The sequence below is a fragment of the Acanthochromis polyacanthus genome, chromosome 8, assembly GCF_021347895.1.
Source record: "Acanthochromis polyacanthus isolate Apoly-LR-REF ecotype Palm Island chromosome 8, KAUST_Apoly_ChrSc, whole genome shotgun sequence".
In the NCBI taxonomy this organism is placed as follows: domain Eukaryota; kingdom Metazoa; phylum Chordata; class Actinopteri; family Pomacentridae; genus Acanthochromis; species Acanthochromis polyacanthus.
In genome coordinates, this window is record NC_067120.1 from 24,616,948 (window position 1) to 24,638,282 (window position 21,335).

Consider the following 21,335-nt stretch of genomic DNA (forward strand, 5'->3'; position numbering starts at 1 on the left):
TAGCGTTCACTTGTTGTCATAGTTACAGAGACACTGTCGCTATCTCACAATGATGCAGAAATCTTCAATAAATCCATGGAGCCAGACTATAATCCGCATCACTGCCAAAATCTAATCAATTGGTCCTGGTGTCATTTCTGACCTTTGAAAATTACATTCAAGTCCGTTTTTGAGTAATGATGCAAACAGAAAGACAAACAGACGGACAGACAGACAAACATTTGACATAATTACTTCATCAAAGAACGCAGCAGAGTAATTATGTCAAATGTAAAACTGTAGTTATCTGGATGTTTCAAAACTGCTTAGTGTGATAGGAGAAAATATTGTCTTGTGTGACTTGGATGAAAAAAAGCATTTTTCCTCAGAAAAAAAAATTCAAAGTCATAAAATGACAATACCAGAGCCTTGACCTAAAAGCTATGCACCATCTATGAGATTCCATGGAAAGAAAAACTGTGTCATCTCATTTCAGAAAACTTTCACCACAGTTAACAGAAACCGAACGATTCCATCATGCACAGTTGTTGTGCACTTCGGTAACCTAAAGGATGCAGCTGAACTGATCTGTTGTTTTATTGTTTAACACTCAAACATCATTATGTAGAACATTTAGTTTGACAACTGTGGTGATGTGTTTTAAAATAAAAGCCATATGATATGATGCAATGGCAATTGTACATTGCTAAATGTATCTTCCCCATACTACCAGGCCCCTGACCATGAGTGCTTCACAGGATTTACACCAAGTTGACAGATCATCAATAAAGCAGTTAGTCAGCAAGGCTCCAGGCTTCATCTGCTCTGCACCTCAGCCAAGTTATGTGAGTCATGATTCTGCCTCAAGGATATAACAAACAAATCTGAGGCGTGTCACAGCGGAGGAGCAGAAGTCACGCACAGAGTAGGGAGGGACTACAACTGTCGGAGAGGAAGTAGTGAGCAGCACAAAGAGCAGGGCAGGGTGACAGAATCCAGTTTCATTTTCTTTCTTACCGCTGACACACACAGCGTATACCTCTGTCGATTCGGGCAGCCTTCACTGACTTCATTGTAGAATCTTACAGGTAAATGATCTTCTTTTGATCCTCTAATGTTAAGTTCTCTGCTGACAGCTAGTCTTTCGTCTGCTCGATGTCTCTCCGAGGAGGTAACTTTGCTGTAGATTGAGCATTTAGATAAGGAGGGTATCTAGTCATTTTGTTACAACACTGTTTATAATAATGTTGCTGTGCTCAAGTGAAACATTTCACGCTGTCTCCTGCCCAAAAGTTTGAAACCTAAAACTGACACATAGACAAAAACAAGCTAATTGCCTCCAGGGCATGAGAGAGTGCAAATTACTTTTCCTCTGTTGCTAACTGCCAGCAGTGTTTTTACTGAGGAGAGGCTTTATCAGTTTTGGGTTTAAAGTGGACATGTTATGCTTTCCCTTGTTTTCTGTCATAAATATAATGTTCTAATAATAGATGCTAATGTTAAATGTGAACAACATTTTAAATAAGATAAGTACACTACCGTTCAAAAGTTAGGGGTCACCCAGACAATTTCATGTTTCCCATGAAAACTTGTGGAAAATTCTTTATCAGTCATTCAGGTTGAAGAACTAAGTCTACTGAGAATCACAAGTTGTCTTTGTGTTTTATTTGAAGCTTCAAAGGTACAAAATCACACAGAGCAGTCTATGGGAGAGTACGAAGAGACTGAGAGAGGCAGCTATTTACAGTGGGTACGGAAAGTATTCAGTCCCCTTGAAATTTTTTACTCTCTGTGTCATTGCAGCCATTTGCCAAAATCAAAAAAGTTCATTTTAGTTCTCATTAATGTACACTCAGCACCCCATATTGACAGAAAAAAAAACAGAAATGTACAAATGTACAAATTTATTAAAAAAGAAAAACTGAAATATCACATGGTCATAAGTATTCAGACCCTGTGCTCAGTATTGAGTAGAAGCACCCTTTTCAGCTAGTACAGCCATGAGTCTTCTTGGGAATGATGCAACAAGTTTTTCACAACTGGATTTGGGGATCCTCTGCCATTCTTCCTTGCAGATCCTCTCCAGTTCTGTCAGGTTGGATGGTGAACGTTGGTGGACAGTCATTTTGAGGTCTCTCCAGAGATGCTCAATTGGGTTTAGGTCAGGGCTCTGGCTGGGCAGTGCAGAACATAAGAGTAAAACCTTTAAGCAAAATTGTGTCTTCTGGTTCTCACAGAGTTGTTCTGAAGCCACTCCTTTGGTATTTTAGCTGTGTGTGTGTCATTGTCCTGTTGAAAGGTGAACCTTTGGCCCAGTCTGAGGTCCTGAGTACTCTGGAAGAGGTTTTCCTCCAGGATATCCCTGTACTTGGCTGCATTCATCCTTCCTTCAATTGTAACCAGTTATCCTGTCCCTGCAGCTGAAAAACACCCCCACAACATGATGCTCCCACCACCATGTTTCACTGTAGGGATTGTATTGGGCAGGTGATGAGCAGTGCCTGCTTTTCTCCACACATACCGCTTAGAATTAACACCAGAAAGTTCAATCTTGGTCTCATCAGACCAGAGAATCTTATTTCTCATAGTCTGGGAGTCCTTCATGTGTTTTTTGGCAAACTCTATGCGGGCTTTCATGTGTCCTGCACTGAGGAGAGGCTTCCATCGGGCCACTCTGCCATAAAGCCCTGACTGGTGGAGGGCTGCAGTGATAGCTGACTTTGTGGAACTTTCTCCTATCTCCCGACTGCTTCTCTGGAGCTCAGCCACAGTGATCTTTGGGTTCTTCTTTACCGCTCTCACCAAGGCTCTTCTCCCACAATTGCTCAGTTTGGCTGGAAGGCCAGGTCTAGGAAGAGTTGTGGTCGTCCCAAACTTCTTCCATTTGAGGATTATGAAGGCCACTGTGCTCTTAGGAACTTTGAGTGCTGCAGAAATTCTTTTGTAACCTTGGCCAGATCTGTGCCTTGCCACAATTGTGTCTCTGAGCTCCTTGGGCAGTTCCTTCAACCTCATGATTCTCATTTGAGCTGTAAGGTCTTAATATAGACAGGCGTGTGCCTTTCCTAATCAAGTCCAATCAGTTTAATTAAACACAGCTGGACTCCAATAAAGAAGCAGAACCATCTCGAGGAGGATCAGAAGAAATGGACAGCATGTGAGTTAAATATGAATGTCGCTGCAAAGGGTCTGAATATTTATGACCATGTGATATTTCAGTTTTTCTTTTTTTAATAAATTTGCAAAAATTTGTGCATTTCTGTTTTTTTTTCTGTCAAGATGGGGTGCTGAGTGTCCATTAATGAGAAATAAAATGAACTTTTTTGACTTTGGCAAATGGCTGCAATGACACAGAGAGTGAAAAATTTCAAGGGGTCTGAATATTTTCCGTACCCACTGTATTAAAGCAACCCCTGTGAGAAAAACTGCATGCCTTAGACAGCTGTGAACAATGGTTTTCAAACAGTTTTTTTTCTAGTTTTTCATTCCTCTGGTGCAGGCACAGCAGCACACCTCCAGACTCTGATCTTCTTACTGAATATACACATGTACACATTCTCCCAAAACAGATGTCGCTATTAACAGTGACATTTATAGAAAACTGTGGCTGAAAAAATAAGACACGGATATATCATTCCATTATTGAGCAGGTAATTGTGAGGTTTAAGTTGTTTCCGAACCCAGACACAGAACACAAAGTATATCATAAAAGGGACGTGGAAACTAAGTCCCAAATCATTGGCCAGAGTCCAAAAAGCTTCTTTAAAGATCTTCAAAAAAAATCACCTTTCAGAAGCAGCAGGATTTATTGTCGACAAAATATCCAAGAGTAGTTCTTAGCAAGGATTAACACCCCAAGAAAACATTGAAGACACTGAGATGTGCATTGTCTTTTATGCTGTGAGAGTTGTTCATTTTTCCACGCCTAGAGAGTATTATTGGAGTGACAGTTTTGACACCATTATACTTTACTAAATCTATTGGTCAGCTCTTGACCTCAGGTTATCATATTTCACCACTAGATCACACCCTACAGAGGACATGCAAACTACGTTATTGGGTTATGCTTCACAGAAAACACGCCCACACACATTCAGACTGCGTTCTGTACTCACCCCTACTATTTTTATGACAATCTTCAGGCATTTTACATCATTATGTGTTGTTTTGTTTTTGATATGCTTCTTTTAAAAGTTGTATTGCCTTAAGTTGACACCATTATGTCTGTACTCTATATATCATTTTTCTGCAAAACATGTGATTTGTCTTCACACCAAAAATACATGCTTTACTTTATGATCTTCCAGCTGTGTGTGTGTCTTCCTCAAACAAACACCATACCATCAAAACATTAGTAAATACTAGAATATTCATCATTATGTATTTTATATACATGCTTTAACTCTATTTTTCAGTTTAACAGCATTTGCCATGATTATATCATCTTTTACTTTTCGCACATCATAACCAAAAACATTACACTACAAAGTGAAGGTTTGAGCTCTTGAAACACTGGAGCACAGATAAGGCGAATCTGCAGTTGGCAACAAGGTACACAGGAGAATCTGCACATGGAAGCACAATAGATCAGAAAAAAAATGCAAACATGAAGATAAGAGGAAAGTGGACTTTTTGGGAGGGCCCTTAAACAGCAGAAGCTAAAGCTACTGTTTTCACACAGAGGCTCAATTGAGAGTCTGCATTACAAGCAGTGGGAGATAAATGAACTGTGACTCTTGTGGAGTTCCAGAGTAAACATTTAGATCTGTAGGTGAGTATCATCTTTCCCTTTTAAGGTAGTGTTTGCTTGGTAATCGGAATCAAAGTGTGACGGAAGGAAGAAAGAACAAAAGTATGCAGACTGAACAAAGACTGGTGTTTACTGACCCACTAATGAAGAACAACTCTCTTTTGCATGATCTGGGAAACATGCTAACAAACAATATCCTTTAATATCTTTGATTTATTTTTTTTCCAAGGTTTTTCCTTCAGTTTGTCATCCATCCAGATAACAAAACTGGAATAGTCTTATTACATTGAGAGGAATCAATGAATGAATTGGTGTATTTACGCCACTGCAGTCAGCCAGAGGTGACTAGGATAGATGACATGCTTACAAAGTGCAAAACTTTCACACTAAAGACCAAGGTTCATGTAGAGTGTCATCTGTGACAACAAAATCTCTTCACGTCATGTTTGGGTTTTGCAGCGTTTTTCTTGAATATGCACTTTTGTTTGTTTTGTTTTTGCTTTCAGAAGTTTGCTCTGTAGTGAGATTCGCATTTGGATTTTTGGTTGAAGAGTGAAGGACAGCAGGGGAATGACTTGAGAAGACGAAAAGCACTCAGAGAGCACAGTACTCTGCCAAGGCTACTCAGTCGTTGTATGATTTCCGACGGATGAAATCTTTAAACAATCTGTGGTCTGCAGTGGTTGATTTGTAGTAGGATGCAATCGTTATTGTCAGCAGACAGCTGACGAAGTGTTCACTTGTCATAGTTACAGTGTCGCTGTGCCGCTATCTCACAGTGATGCAGAAATCTTTAACAATTACATGGATCTAGACTATAAGCTGCATCACTGCCAAAATCTAATCACTTTGTCTTTGTGTCATTCCTGACCTTCCCTGAAACTTTCATCCAAATTCGTTAGTCCGTTTTTGAGTAATGTAGCAAACAGACAGACAGAGCGCCAATCGTGACATAACTTCACTCCGTTCCTTGGTGGACTGATAATGTTTGAAACTGAAAGGGTTCAGTTCTGGAACACAATAAATCCCTTCTGAAAACTGATATCAGTAATGGACAGACATATAGATTTGTAGATTTTGTGTCTTTTCATCTTGTAATCATGTAATCTGTGAAGTGCTTTGACCTGAATGAAACAGTATACAATGCTGATTAATGTTGTGTGTGTTGAAGCCCTTTCTGTAAAGCATCATGACAAATGTGGACACAAATCTCTCCTCCTATTTCAACCCAAACCATCTGAAAAAGAGAACCTTCAGTTGTTTCAAAGTCTAACAGAGAACATAAAGTTTTCCCACAAGTGCAGCAGGAGTTGTTTTAAGACAGTTGGCTATATTGCAACTGGTCTTGTCATGAAAATGTTTACCTTTTTAATTTTTTGGTTTAGTTTATGTTGCTAGGGCCACAAATTACAATCAGTTAGCAAACAGCTGTTGAGAAGTTTTCATTTTTCAGTCAGTCTCAAGGTTTTGTTAATAGTGAGACCTGACAGATATCTGCTTGTAGGATCAAGATCAAACAACAGTCTGTGTACTGACTCAATGTTCTGAGAGCATGACATCTCTAATAGTGTAATTGTCTATCATTACCAGCAAACTGCCAACAAACACCATGAAGCACTAAATCTGCCTGAATGCTTCTTCCCATTCAGTAAGTGGAACCTTTATGACACCAGAAAAGTTTCACTTCCAGTTCCATAGTGAATTTTCTTGTAAGTCTGGGTGTGTGGATCAAAACAGGATGTTAAGGTTGCCAAGGAAACGCCCAGCTATTCTGTTCAGATGAAAGGCTGACTTAGCTGAGCATTAGAGGTCTTCTTGTGTGTTTTTTCTTTGCATCTACATTACCAGTCAAAAGTTTAGACACACCTTCTCATTCAATGATTTTTATTTATTTGTTTTTTTCTACATTGTAGATTAATACTGAAGATCAACACTTTTTTGTTCACAGCATAATTCTGTATATATTCTTTTATAGTTTTGATGTCTTCAGTATTTATCTACAATGCAGAAAATAATTAAACAAAAACCATTGAACGAGAAGGTGTGTCCACACTTTTGACTGGTAGTGTATGTGTGGTTTTATTTGAACAATTTGTCATTTGATACTTGGACATATTCAGTAAATTGGGAGTAAAATGCTTCTAATGCATTTAGGAAAATTATATATTGATATAGGGCTTCGCAGTGGTGTAGTGGTTAGCACTTTCACCTTGCAGCAAGAAGATCCCCGGTTCAAATCCAGACATGGGCCTGGGATCTTTCTGCATGGAGTTTGCATGTTCTCCCTGTGCATGCGTGGGTCTTCTCCTGGTACTCCGGCTTCCTCCCACAGTCCAAAAAGTTTAAGTGAGGTTAATTGATAACTCTAAACTGCCCATAAGTGTGATTCTCTGTCTGTATATGTAGCCCTGTGACAGACTGGTGACCTGTCCAGGGTGTCCACTGCCTTCGCCCGAGTCAGCTGAGATAGACTCCAGCCCCAACTCCCCCAAACTGTGGTTTGTACTAACTGATATGAACTGGCATTGATGCATTTCATTTTATTCTGTTATAAGATAATGTCCTATCTGTCTTTCTAGCTGGCCATGGACTTTATAGATCCCATTCTGAGCATTGCCACAGAGATCTACGGGCTGGTTGAGAGAGTGAAAGCCAATAAGAACCGCTGCCACCGTGTTTCTAAACGAGTAAAAGCCTTGGAGGAGCTGGTAAAGTCTATCAAAAAGAGCGAAGCAGTCAGAAACTGTGTGGAGGTAGGAAATGCCCTCAAGGAACTGTGCATCACTCTGGAATCAGCACAGAAGCTCATTAAAAAATATGTATCGGCCAACATGCTGGAACGCATTCTGAACTCCAACAGCCATGGAGATGAGTTCAGCAGTGTGAACGAACGTCTTAATGACGCCTTCCAGATCCTGTCCGGAGCTCAGCAGGTGCAGCAGGGCAACATGATATATAGGGTGTTCGAACTGACCTCCAGAGAAAAAGAAGATGAGCTGGATGGGAAGGAGGATGACCAGGATCTGCAGAAGTGTGAGAAACTTGTGATGGCTTTGCCTTTGTAGAGCAGGTCGAGTAGAAATCAATTGACTTTTCTTAAAGTTATGGTCTGAAATTTAATCCTTGTCCACTGCAGGACCTTTATTCACAACTCTTTAAGCTTTTTGGAAAAAATCGCACTCACACCCTGTAGGATGAATGCTAGCAATAGAACAGATTTCCATGTTTACATCTTTTTTTCCCAACAATGTCTTTATTCATTTTCAGACACGTACCACATACAATGATGCCCTCAAACGAGTAGAACAGTGTTACATTTGCCAAAGGCATAACAACAAAGCATCAACACAAATTAAAAAATAAATAAATAAAATAAATAATAATAATAAAATAAGAAGAATCAAATAATAAAAATAAAATAGTATATGGGGGAGAGTAAGTACGACACCCATGTTTACATCTTACAAGTGTTCAGGTCATCTAAAAACTTAGAGCCATTGTATGGCTGCAGCGTTGGCTGTGTAAGGGTTACAAATACTGGGCACTCTAATATTCTATTCAGCCCCAAATTATTAATACTAATTTCAAATTTTGATTTAAAGTAAATATGTATTTAACCAACAGCTTTCTTCTAGCTGGACATGACATAAACAAGTGTCAAAAGACCGTAAGATGCCGTGTTAGAGATGTTAATGATACATTTTTAAAAATGATGTTTTTGGTTTTATTTTTCACATTTTACATAATTCCTTTCTCAGTAATCAATCTTTGTTTGCCCCCACATCAATCAGTTCGTTGGCGTTAATACTAACACTCTTTCTTTGTGCTTCCACTGGAACTTTGGTCCACTCCTCTTTGACATGACCTCTTTGAGGTTGGACGGCGTAATTGACATCATTGTCATTTTGTGACCAGGCCCAGGTGGGGGATCTTTCTAGCTGCAAGGCAACCACCAAGGCACTGTGCAGCCCCAATTTCACATCAGTAACTGTAATAATAATAATAATAATCTGATATCAGGCATTCGTGTATTTTTAGGGACTAAGTTGGATAGTTAAAGCTTTCAGAAACATCGGAGTTTCTAAGTTGGATTTTGACATAATTGTTAGTTGTTATCTCGTGAAGCTAGTCTTTTCTGTCACATGGACAGAAAATGAATACGGAATTTATTTTAACTTCTACCAGATCAGCTGGATTTAAACTGAGAGTGTTAATCTATACCGTACACACGTGGACAAAATTGTTGGTACCCCTCAGTTAAAGAAGGAAAAACCCACAATTCTCACTGAAATCACTTGAAACTCACAAAAGTAACAATAAATAAAAATGTATTGAAAATTAAATAATCAAAAACAGCCATTACTTTTGAATTGTTGATTAACATAATTATTTAAAAAAACAAACTAATGAAACAGGCATGGACAAAAATGATGGTACCTCTATAAAAGATTGAAAACTATTTGACCAGAGTGACATGATTAAATCAGGTGTGTCATTTAATTGACATCACAGGTGTTTCCAAACTCATAATCAGTCTGCCTATTTAAAGGGAGACAAGTAGTCACCCTGCTGTTTGGTGAAAAGGTGTGTACCACACTGAACATGGACAACAGAAAGCGAAGGAGAGAATTGTCCCAGGACATCCGAAAAAAAATTATAGACAAACATCTTAAAGGTAAAGGCTATAAGACCATCTCTAAACAGCTTGAAGTTCCTGTGACAACAGTGGCTCATATTATTCAGAAGTTCAAGACCCACGGGACAGTAGCCAACCTCCCTGGACGTGGCCGCAAGAGGAAAATTGATGACAAATTGAAGAGACGGATCGTTGGAATTGTATCCAAAGAGCCCAGAGCAACCTCCAAAGAAATTAAAGGTGAACTCCAAGGCCAAGGTACATCAGTGTCAGATCGCACCATTCGTCGTCGTTTGAGCCAAAGTGGACTTCATGGGAGACGACCAAGGAGGACACCACTGCTGAAAAAAACTCATAAAAAAGCCAGACTGGAATTTGCAAAAATGCATGTTGACAAGCCACAAAGCTTCTGGGAGAATGTCCTTTGGACAGATGAGACCAAACTGGAGCTTTTTGGTAAGGCACATCAACTCTATGTTCATAGACTCAAAAACCAAGCATACGAAGAAAAGAACACTGTCCCTACGGTGAAACATGGAGGAGGCTCAGTAATGTTTTGGGGCTGCTTTGCTGCATCTGGCACAGGGTGTCTTGAAAGTGTGCAAGGTACGATGAAATCTGAAGACTATCAAGGCATTCTGGAGAGAAATGTGCTGCCTAGTGTCAGAAAGCTTGGTCTCAGTCGCAGGTCATGGGTCTTCCAACAGGACAACGATCCAAAACACACAGCCAAAAACACCCAAGAATGGCTGAGAGAAAAGCGTTGGACTATTCTAAAGTGGCCTTCTATGAGCCCAGATCTGAATCCCATTGAACATATGTGGAAGGAGCTGAAACATGCCATTTGGAGAAGACACCCATCAAACCTGAGACAACTGGAGCTGTTTGCTCATGAGGAGTGGGCCAAAATACCTGTTGACAGCTGCAGAACGCTCATTGACAAATACAGAAATCGTTTAATTGCAGTGATTGCCTCAAAAGGTTGTGCAACAAAATATTAAGTTATGGGTACCATCATTTTTGTCCAGCCCTATTTCATTAGTTTGTTTTTTTAAATAATTATGTTAATCAACAATTCAAAAGTGATGGCTGATTTTGATTATTTAATTTTCAATAAATTTTTATTTATTGTTACTTTTGTGAGTTTCAAGTGATTTCAGTGAGAATTGTGGGTTTTTCCTTCTTTAACTGAGGGGTACCAACAATTTTGTCCACGTGTGTAGCTCCTATTGTCCCCAAACTTTTGCAGTTTAGGTGTTTGCAAAATTGAACACTGCTAAATAAAGCTTAAAATAATAGCGTGCTTTTACTTGATAGAAGAAAGATTTCAGTCAATAATTAGTTTAAAAGAAGTAACACTCCTTAAATCTCAAACTGGTACAATGCAAAAGCACAAACATCATTTGGAAAAGCGTTCCTTCAAATTTGTCTTATTACTTTCTTGTCAACGTGACGCAGAAAATCAAACATGAGGTCATGGAACTTTTGTTATTCCAAAAAATTTAGCTGCACATCATAAAAGCACTCATTAAAGTTTATCCTGTTTCTAACTGTAAGCAAACTGACTTCTGGCTGATAGTCTGGCCTCCTTGTATGATGACTGTTTGTTTGTTACGTAGTGCTGCTGGAGTACATGAAAGATCAGAAGGAGAAAGCAGAAGCCATGCAGAGACAGTTTGAACATGTCAAAGTCAACGTGGAGAAAGTCGTGGAGATTTGTGAGTACACCATAATTTACATGTACTGAATGTCAGTGGCAGTCAAAGTTTTGGACATAATTAAGAGGTTTACTTAATTTTCCTTTTATTTTTTTACAATCTACAATTGAATCGAAGATATCACAACTACAAAATAGCATATAAAGTTATGCGGTAAAGAAAAAGTGACAAAGTCTAAGGCTGAGGGACGTGAAGTAGGTGGCTACAGTCACACAAGCACACACCCCCACAGGGAGAAATACCTGGGAAGGGAAAAAAACCAAAGGAAACAAAAGGAATGGGAGTAAGTACTGTCAGGCCCATGACAGTCAACCAAATTTGACAGATAAAGAAATCAGTGTGTATGGAAGCAGTTTTCAAAATGGTGACAAACTCTGCAATGTTCTCTGCTCTGAAAAAATAGGGGCCTGTCTGCTGAAGGCTCTGATTGACAGCTTTCACAGCAGCACAGATGAACTGTATTAACCGTGCAAACAGATATGAGCTGGTTTTATACAAACCACACTGGTCACATGTGAAATGACAACTGTGTACAGTGGATAAAGAATAGCTACCTGCCATAATAAACTAAACTACGCACACAAGGCAACTTGCAATCCTTGATTGGCATGTACTGCCAACAGCGTTGGAGGTAGTCAGTTCATAAAAGTCTGAGATGTGCAGAAGATGGTATTGGTGGTGATCAATATCGTCAGTGTGGCTCTTCATAGAATCAGTCCTCCTCTTTTTAACCTTATCAGAGGAAACTTGAATAAACTGTTCTGCAAAAATTTCCACTTGCTGGACAACAGCATAGATAGCTGGCAAACTGTAGGGTGTAGGAGGTATAACATTCGACTGAGCAGGAGAAGCAAATATGCCTAGTTTTTATAGTGTTAGGGGAGGGGTCAACTTTTGCATCCAGTCTATGGGTTACACTCTTTTCTAAGATGTACAATGTGTTTACTAAAAAATCTCTGAATTTCTTTACATAGACTTTAATGAAACCAAAACTAGAAAAAGCTAAAATATATCGAATTTTAGATTATTTTAATTATCCACCGTTTGCCTTGATGACAGTTTCATAAACTATTGTCAATATATTAATCGGCTTCAATGAGGTCGTCTCCTGGAATAGTTTCCAGTTAACAGATGAAACTTGTTAAAATTTAGGTAGTTAAATTTCTGGCCTTCCTATGTGTCTGATAACATTGTGTGTATTGTAAAATTGTGCTTGTGTAGACCACATAGTTCTATTTAACTACGATAGTCATCTTATGGCAAGAACTGCTCAGTAAAGACAAGTAACAGTCGATTATTATCTTAACATATGAAGGTCAAGTTTCAAGTTCTTAACTCAGTTTTGCATAATAAGATTGACGGAGACTGACGAGAAAAATAACATCTTATCTATCTTATCTTAGATGTTTTATAAAATGTAAAATAGTCTTTTACTCTTTGTCACTCCAGTCAAAGATATGTAACTGATGTGATGGCCTGATGGCTATCTCACTTGCAGGCTGTGAGAGAGTTGTATGAGAGAGTTGACAACAGTATAGTGGAGTCTAAAAGTCTGAGACTATTAAGTGGTGGCTTATAGGGCTGCAAAATGAAGCCTCCATTTGTTGGTGAGACTTCATTTCCTCAGATCTCTACAATGGAGATGTAAAGGTAGCATGACCCACAGAGACACAATAGTTTAAAAGTAAAAAAATAAAACCAAATAGCATCGTAATCTCTAATAGTGATGATGTGTGGTATTTAGAACTTGTCCCTGATGCCTACAAGTGGCCAAATTGTGCAGGTTTACAACACATTTTAACAAGTCACATGGCAAATACTGGAAAAGTGCTAAATATAATTTGTGATTGTGTATTTTCATAGTGAATAGGCCCAAAGTCACTAGTGTGGACATCCGAATGATTAAACCAGACGAGTTGAAGTACGGACATCCCAAAAAACCTTTCATGACATCACCTGCCACCGAGGTCTACAAAGGAGAGTATCGTGGATTTACAGTGGCAATCAAGAGATACACCGAGCCCGTGAACACCAGCCCAGGGTCTGTCCCACAGTCATTTTTGATTTTGATCAGTATTTCATAATCACTTCTGCCTCAATCAATTTTGTCCTGAGCAGAATCCAGGGACTAAGTACATGTAGAGCATGCCTGACTTTAAATTAAACTTGTTCCTTCCAAAATGGATTTTGACATACACTAGTATCCCAGATTTGTCAAATAGACACCTACAGTTATCCCCATGACTATCACTGTGCTTATTCCAAAGCAGTTTACTGCTGGAGGAAAGTCATTTTCATTGCATCACATTTTTAGATCACACAGATGTACTCATGAGGTTTAGGCCACGAGGAAGGTAAATGGGGTTAAAAGTGCTTAAATATGGTCTGAATAAGAGACATGTAAAATAATGTTTCACATACATATCAGTGTGGACATACAATATACAACAGATGTGTTCACACCCCTGTGCAACATCACTTAGGTGTCAAATGATTCATCTGACCAAAGAATGTGCTCCCAGTACTCATCAGGCTTCATTTCATGTTCTTTAGAGGAGTATCACCTTGCATTTTAGTGCCAGAGAGAAACAGTTTTCTTCTTGGGCGGCGCCCATAGAGTCTGATTTAATGCAATAAGACCTGTTTTTTTTCTTTTTTTACAACAGCAACATCATAAGGTTTTTGTGTTATAGTGCTCCTAACTTACTTAAAAATAATGCAGTTATTGAGAGATGATATAACTTTGAGTCATTTGACATTTTAGTGATATTATGCAGGCTTTTTCTCACTTCTGTTGTGTACTGCAGTTACTTCATATTAGATTTTCATAGTAAGCGTAGAGGAAGAATTAGTATTGGATTATTTAGCAAAATAAATCAAAGTGATCCTGAATTTAATTGAAATAGTCACAACTGAAATACATATTAGCTGTGAATAAATACATGTGAGTGTTTTATTGCATCTTAGCATATACAAGTGTGTATTATACAGGGTGTCCCTAAAGTCTGGACACAGAAAATCTCATTAGCTGTCTTTTTTTGCCTCCACAGATTAAATATAGCTTTGTTGGAAGAAGAAAGAGTTGAACTGGTACTTCGTGGTGGACGTGAAGGATGGACATATTGAAGGACAGGAGATGAATTTAATCATCCAAAGGAGGATTCCAGTTGGGTTTCCACAGTGGTGAATGTGGTTAAAAAGCTTTAAGAAACAGGCAGTGTCATGGACCAACCCCATACTGGACGATCAAGTGTCAGCTGAAGCTAAAGAATTGGTCATGACTAAAATTTATGCTAGCCCCAAAAAATCCCTTCTCTAAACCTAACAAGAACCCTAACCCTAGCCCTATATGTCATCCTTCACATCCACTGAGAAGTACCAGTTCAACTCTTTCTTTTTTTGGCAAACCAAATTTAATCTGTGGAGGCAAAATAATTATAGTAAATGAAATTTCCTGTGTGTCCAGACCTTTAGGGACACCCTGTAGTATATTTTATTCATTGTCACCATGAACATTTTCTCCATATGTAGAGAGGTGAGGTCTATTTCAATAAAGAAGTTGACACGATGAAGCGGTTTGAGTCACCCAACATCCTGCGAATGTTTGGTATCTGTGTCCGCGATGAGAATGGTGAGTGAGCTACAGCATGTACAGTTGTGTTCAAAATACACACGTGGACAAAATTGTTGGTACCCCTCAGTTAAAGAAGGAAAAAACCCACAATTCTCACTGAAATCACTTGAAACTCACAAAAGTAACAATAAATAAAATTTATTGAAAATTAAATAATCAAAATCAGCCATCACTTTTGAATTGTTGATTAACATAATTATTTAAAAAAACAAACTAATGAAATAGGGCTGGACAAAAATGATGGTACCCATAACTTAATATTTTGTTGCACAACCTTTTGAGGCAATCACTGCAATTAAACGATTTCTGTATTTGTCAATGAGCGTTCTGCAGCTGTCAACAGGTATTTTGGCCCACTCCTCATGAGCAAACAGCTCCAGTTGTCTCAGGTTTGATGGGTGTCTTCTCCAAATGGCATGTTTCAAGCTCCTTCCACATATGTTCAATGGGATGCAGATCTGGGCTCATAGAAGGCCACTTTAGAATAGTCCAACGCTTTTCTCTCAGCCATTCTTGGGTTGTTTTGGCTGTGTGTTTTGGATCGTTGTCCTGTTGGAAGACCATTGACCTGCGACTGAGACCAAGACTTTCTGACACTAGGCAGCACATTTCTCTCCAGAATGCCCTTGATAGCTCCTTGCAGATTTCATCGTACCCTGTGCACGACTTTCAAGACACCCCTGTGCCAGATGCAGCACAAGCCACCACCAAAACATTACTGAGCTACCCTCCCTTTCCCTCCCATGTTTCACCGTAGACGTGGTATCTTTCTTCGTCATTGCTTGGTTTTTGAGTCTATTGTAACTAGAGTTGATGGTCCTTTAACCAAAAAGCAGTCTCTCGCAGTTTTTAGTGATTTATGATGCTTATCAGTTATGGGGTCTCATGCTGGTCCAAAGGACAATCTCCGCAGAGGTGCTTTGTGGCCTCATGTCAACATGCATTTTTGCAAATTCCAGTCTGGCTTTTTTATGAGTTTTTTTCAGCAGTGGTGTCCTCCTTGGTCGTCTCCCATGAAGTCCACTTTGGCTCAAACGACGACGAATGGTGCGATCTGACACTGATGTACCTTGGCCTTGGAGTTCACCTTTAATTTCTTTGGAGGTTGCTCTGGGCTCTTTGGATACAATTCCAACGATCCGTCTCTTCAATTTGTCATCAATTTTCCTCTTGCGGCCACGTCCAGGGAGGTTGGCTACTGTCCCGTGGGTCTTGAACTTCTGAATAATATGAGCCACTGTTGTCACAGGAACTTCAAGCTGTTTAGAGATGGTCTTATAGCCTTTACCTTTAAGATGTTTGTCTATAATTTTTTTTCGGATGTCCTGGGACAATTCTCTCCTTCGCTTTCTGTTGTCCATGTTCAGTGTGGTACACACCTTTTCACCAAACAGCAGGGTGACTACTTGTCTCCCTTTAAATAGGCAGACTGACTGATTATGAGTTTGGAAACACCTGTGATGTCAATTAAATGAACACACACCTGAGTTAATCATGTCACTCTGGGTCAAATAGTTTTTCAAATCTTTATAGAGGTACCATCATTTTTGTCCAGGCCTGTTTCATTAGTTTGTTTTTTTTAAATAATTATGTTAATCAACAATTCAAAAGTAATGGCTGTTTTTGATTATTTAATTTTCAATAAATTTTTATTTATTGTTACTTTTGTGAGTTTCAAGTGATTTCAGTGAGAATTGTGGGTTTTCCTTCTTTAACTGAGGCGGTACCAACAATTTTGTCCACTGCGTTGTGTAATAGCAGTGTTCTTCAAAATGTGAGTAGAGCTCAAAATCCTGCTTGGAAAATTCAAAGTTTTTATTTTATTAACTGAGAACAATGCACTTTACATTTTACATTAAAACATGGTGAGAAATTTCTCAATATTTTAAATCATTTGCAGAAAATTACAGGAACAAATATTTTTGCCCGTTCAAAAAAAATAGTATCAGCACTGTTCATTTCAAACTTAAAAAAAACAGTTTGATTTGGCATTCCTGTGAATAAATAAACTAATATTTTGTTGTATAGCCACGGTTTTTGAGAACTTCTTCACATCTGTGAGGCATGGAATCAACCAACTTCTGGCATCTGTCAACTGGTATTCCGGCCCAGGATGACTCAACAACCTTCCACAGTTCCTCTGCATTTCTTGGTTTTGCCTCAGAAACAGCACTTTTGATGTCATCCCACAAGTTTTCTATTGGATTAAGGTCCGGGGATTGGGCTGGCCACTCCATAACCTTAACTTTGTTGGTCTGGAACCAAGATGTTGCACGCTTGCTGGTGTGTTTGGGGTCGTTGTCTTGTTGAAACACCCATTTTAAGGGCATTTCCTCTTCAGCATGAGGCACCATGTCCTCTTCAAGTATTTTGATATAAGCAAACTGATCCATGATTCCTGGTATGCGATAAATGGGCCCAACACCATAGTAAGAGAAACAGCCCCATATCATGAGGCTTGTACCACCATGCTTCACGGTCTTCAGGTTGTACTGTGGCTTGAATTCTGTGTTTGGAGGTCGCCTGACAAAGACTCTGTGGCCCTTGGACCCAAAGAGAACAATTTTACTCTCATCAGTCCACAAAATATTTCTCCATTTCTCTTTAGGCCAGGTCATATGCTCTTTGGCAAATTGTATGCTCTTCAGCACATGTCTTTTTTTTAACAGTAGGACTTTGCGGGGGCTTCTTGCCCATAGACTGGCCTCACACAAGCGTCGTCTAATTGTCACAGTACTCACAGGTAACCCAGACTGTCTTTGATCTCCCTGGAGCTGATCATTGGCTGAGTCTTTGCCATTCTGACTATTGATCGATCCATCCGAACTGTAGTCTTCCGTTTCTTCCACGTCTCTCTGGTTTTGCTTTCCATTTCAAAGCATTGGAGATCATTTTAGCTGAGCAGCCTATGATTTTTCTGCACTTCTTTGTATGTTTTCCCCTCTTTAATCAACTTTTTAATTAGAGTATGCTGCTCTTCTGTACAATGTCTGGAACGACCCATCTTTGGTTTTCACAGAGAATTGCATGGTCAACATGTGCTGGCTTCATCCTTAATAAGGACCACCTGTATCACACCTGTTTCGTCACATAACGAATAAGCTCACTGATTGGACTCTAGACTGCTATTATTTTGAACACGCCCCTTTCAATTATTTATTCAAATCACAACTCAGGAGCAATGCATTCCATGAATGTTTGGTCTGCTGGTGTCTGTGACTACAACACATCGAGTAAATTATTTGCCATCTAATAATAAAATTTCTGCCAAAAAACCATAATTAATCTGGGTAGTCATGATTGGTACTGCTATTTATTTTGAACACAACTGTATCTCACATTGTGCGGATACTTTTCAAGTTTTTAGTATTGTAAAATGTCTTGCGACATCCCGTAGGACCCAACCCTGAGTTCCTCATCGTCATGGAATACTGTGAGAAAGGAAGTCTTTCGACAGCTTCTTGACTCTGATTGCAAACTGTCCTGGACCAAGAAACTCGTATGTGTCTGGATGCAGCGCAAGGACTCTATCGGTCAGTGTGCTATGATTTGTTATTGCCCTGACATTAAGCAGGACAGCACAGATTTTAATATCAAATAGAATGGATCTTTGGACACAAAATCTTCAAATGAAGGTACTTCATTACACTGATACACAAATAATGTACTCATCAAATTTTACTATATATAATCATGTTTATTTATTCCAAAATTTCTCACAATTGTGAGAAACTATCACAGTATAATTGTCTGAGAGTTGACAAATTTTTACCATGATATATTACTCATATCGCTAAATTATAGCAAATAGACCTTGTTAGCTAGATGTTTTTGACCTTTACCAATATTTCAACTACCAATGTTGTTCTAGACCTGATTATGCCAAAAACCAGAACAATGAGCCAAAAGAGGTTAACATGCTCCACAGGGCTGCAGAGTTGGTGATACTACAAATGAAGCCTTCTCAGCCACTTAATTCTATGTTAATATAGAAAATACTGATTATGGAAACTATAAATTAAATGTATAGTTGTGATATTTCATGTTTAGGATGAAATACACTAATGAATGTTACCGTTACTTTGCAGACTGCACCAGACAGAAGAAAATGTAATGTTCACGGGTGCATCAACAGTTACATAGTTCCTTGTCGCTGAAGGCTACAGAGTCAAGGTACTCAAGTGCATGCATGCGGGATCACTTCCAACTCGCATAACAGTAGCATTAACATTGTGGTTGTTGTTCTCAGCTTGGAGGTTTTGAGCTGTCGAAAACGGAGACATCACTGAAAAGCAGACAAAGGATAAGGATGTCAGGTCCCTGTGCTACTCCTCTCCCCAGATGCTCAACGACATCAACCACGTCTACAGCAAAGAGTGTGAGATGTACAGGTGAGCACCAATCAAATTTCAGCAAGCAAAGCTACTGAAAACCAGCAGTACATGATTTTAAAATGAATGCTGCCTGAGATTATCAGCCAGCGACAAGCTTATACTCGCAACCATCCAGTGAGTCAGACTAATTCATGGCTGACTTCCCTTTTTACCTGGTTCTGTAAATAGAATCTACTAGAACCAAATAGAAGAGAATATACAAATATTAATGATCTAATTAAACAAAGAAAGCATTCCTTCTGACTTACTGTCTTTCAGTTTTGGAATCGTCCTATGGGAAATTGCCACTCGTGAGAAACCTTTTGAAGGTGTGTATCTGCAGAGAACTCTGTTGAAAGTTGCAGGTTCATAGTATCAAGTTCTTCAAATACTAATGCATAATCATTAATATGCTATGTATTAGTGAAGTATATACTGGTCTGGACATTTTCACTTCAATAATTTGGCTATCTTGCTAGTACTTGTTAAGAAACACCAAATACAAAGTACAGCTGAGGCTCATAGGAATACCAATATTTTTGCAAGTATCTGGTCATAAACCAAAGTATTCAATGAAAAGAATGAAATATTAGGGTTTAGCAGTAGGTTTAAAGTAACATGAACATGTGCACGAATTTTTAATTGTAATCCATTCATTAGATTTTCAGATTGCCAACCATAGAGCCACGGCACTACCATAACTAAAAATACAACTAAGCTAAGCTATGGATTTCTTGCCTTCTACTTCTTTCTGTCCTTAAAGTGTTCTCACACTCCTTTCAGGTTATAGAAACGCAGAAATTTATCAGAAAGTGTGCCAGGAGAAATATCAACAACCGCTTCCCGATGACTGTCCTGAGCCACTGGGGCAGCTGATCAATGCCTGCCGAGACTATGAGAGCTTCCGGAGGCCATCTGCTGGAGGTAAATTACTATTTTTCACCATGTTCTGTAAGCTTTTCTTCCCACTAACAGAATAGAAAAACATATTCCAGAGGTGTGTCTGCATTGGAGAAGAAACATGTATTGGATAATAAATCAGTGGTAAATTTTCTCTTCTGCAGTGCTGGTGGACCAACTGCGCAGCGTGGTGGCCCAGATGGAGGAGAAGAAAGAAACCCAACTTTGAATAAAACTAGCCTGTAACTTCAGTAAACACAGTTCCAGTCAAAAGTTTGGGCACACTTGCATATTTAGTGGTTTTTCATTATTTTTCTATTTCACTGCTGATGCCAGAAGTATTCAATTGCACACTTACTGTGCTTGCGCTAGCCATTCGCCACTTTGCCGGACTACAGCTCTCGCTCTGCACCTGGCTTACTCCATTTCCACCAACACCCCTCCCCCTTTGCCACACACACACACACACACACACACACACACACACACACACACACACACACACACACACACACACACACACACACTTCCCATCCCAATCCTCTGGTCCTTGTGCATCCCAACTTGTTAACCCATGCGTTTTTCCTTCCTGTATTATTGCTATTCAGGCCTTCAGCTGCTATTTGGCTGGCAATTAATTGGTCATTTCATTGTTTTTGAATCTGCCCATTACTTTCTCATTTGATTGATTAATTATTTGTTCTATGAACTGTCAGAAAAGGGTGAAAAATATATTGTATCGGTATTTCCCAAATCCCAAGATGATGTCCTCAACTGTCTTGTCTTTTGTCTGCAACTTCGCGCGCCGCAGTACAGATACTGGAAAAGTGTGGCTAAACAAAATTCTAGCACTTTAGCCACAGTGGCTAGAGACAAATTTTCCCTAGTACAAGCACATACTTAGATTTATATTGTAGGCAAAAAACAAAACAACAAAACACATTTCGCTTTGATAAAAACTTTGAATATTCCTAATCCTCCAACCAGCTTTACAAGGTCATGTCACCTGAAGCTTTTTCAGCAGAAATTTAGCGTAATTTCCAGACTATTGAGCGCACCTGAATGTAAGCTGCACCCACTAAATTTAAAAAGAAAAAAGTTTTGTACATATATAAGCCGCACCTGACTATAAGACACGGTGTCCACATTGTACATGAGATATTTACACAGAAAGATTTATTTAGCTTGTTAATTAAATGCATACTTTCTCCCAGACAGTGCTGTAACACATTTGAGTCGTTCACTGCGGTCAACTCCAACTGCAATTGAATACTTCTGGCTAGCGCTAAAACTTATCTTTAAGTTTTTTACTGTATTGTATTACGTATATATATGTGGAGAGGGA

The 21,335-nt window shown here is 39.0% G+C and overlaps 1 protein-coding gene across 1 annotated transcript; it reads left to right on the top strand.

Annotated features, from left to right (window-relative positions):
• Window positions 1–909: 909 nt before the first annotated feature.
• On the top strand, window positions 910–20,750 carry LOC110963847 (mixed lineage kinase domain-like protein). The gene is given in 12 exon segments (XM_051952251.1): window positions 910–1,067; window positions 7,309–7,762; window positions 10,985–11,083; window positions 12,947–13,145; window positions 14,635–14,714; window positions 18,115–18,250; window positions 18,806–18,890; window positions 18,967–19,006; window positions 19,009–19,108; window positions 19,370–19,419; window positions 19,874–20,014; window positions 20,155–20,750. Coding segments are annotated over 11 exon segments (1,443 nt in total). The 5' UTR covers window positions 910–1,067; window positions 7,309–7,314; the 3' UTR covers window positions 20,220–20,750.
• Window positions 20,751–21,335: the final 585 nt, after the last annotated feature.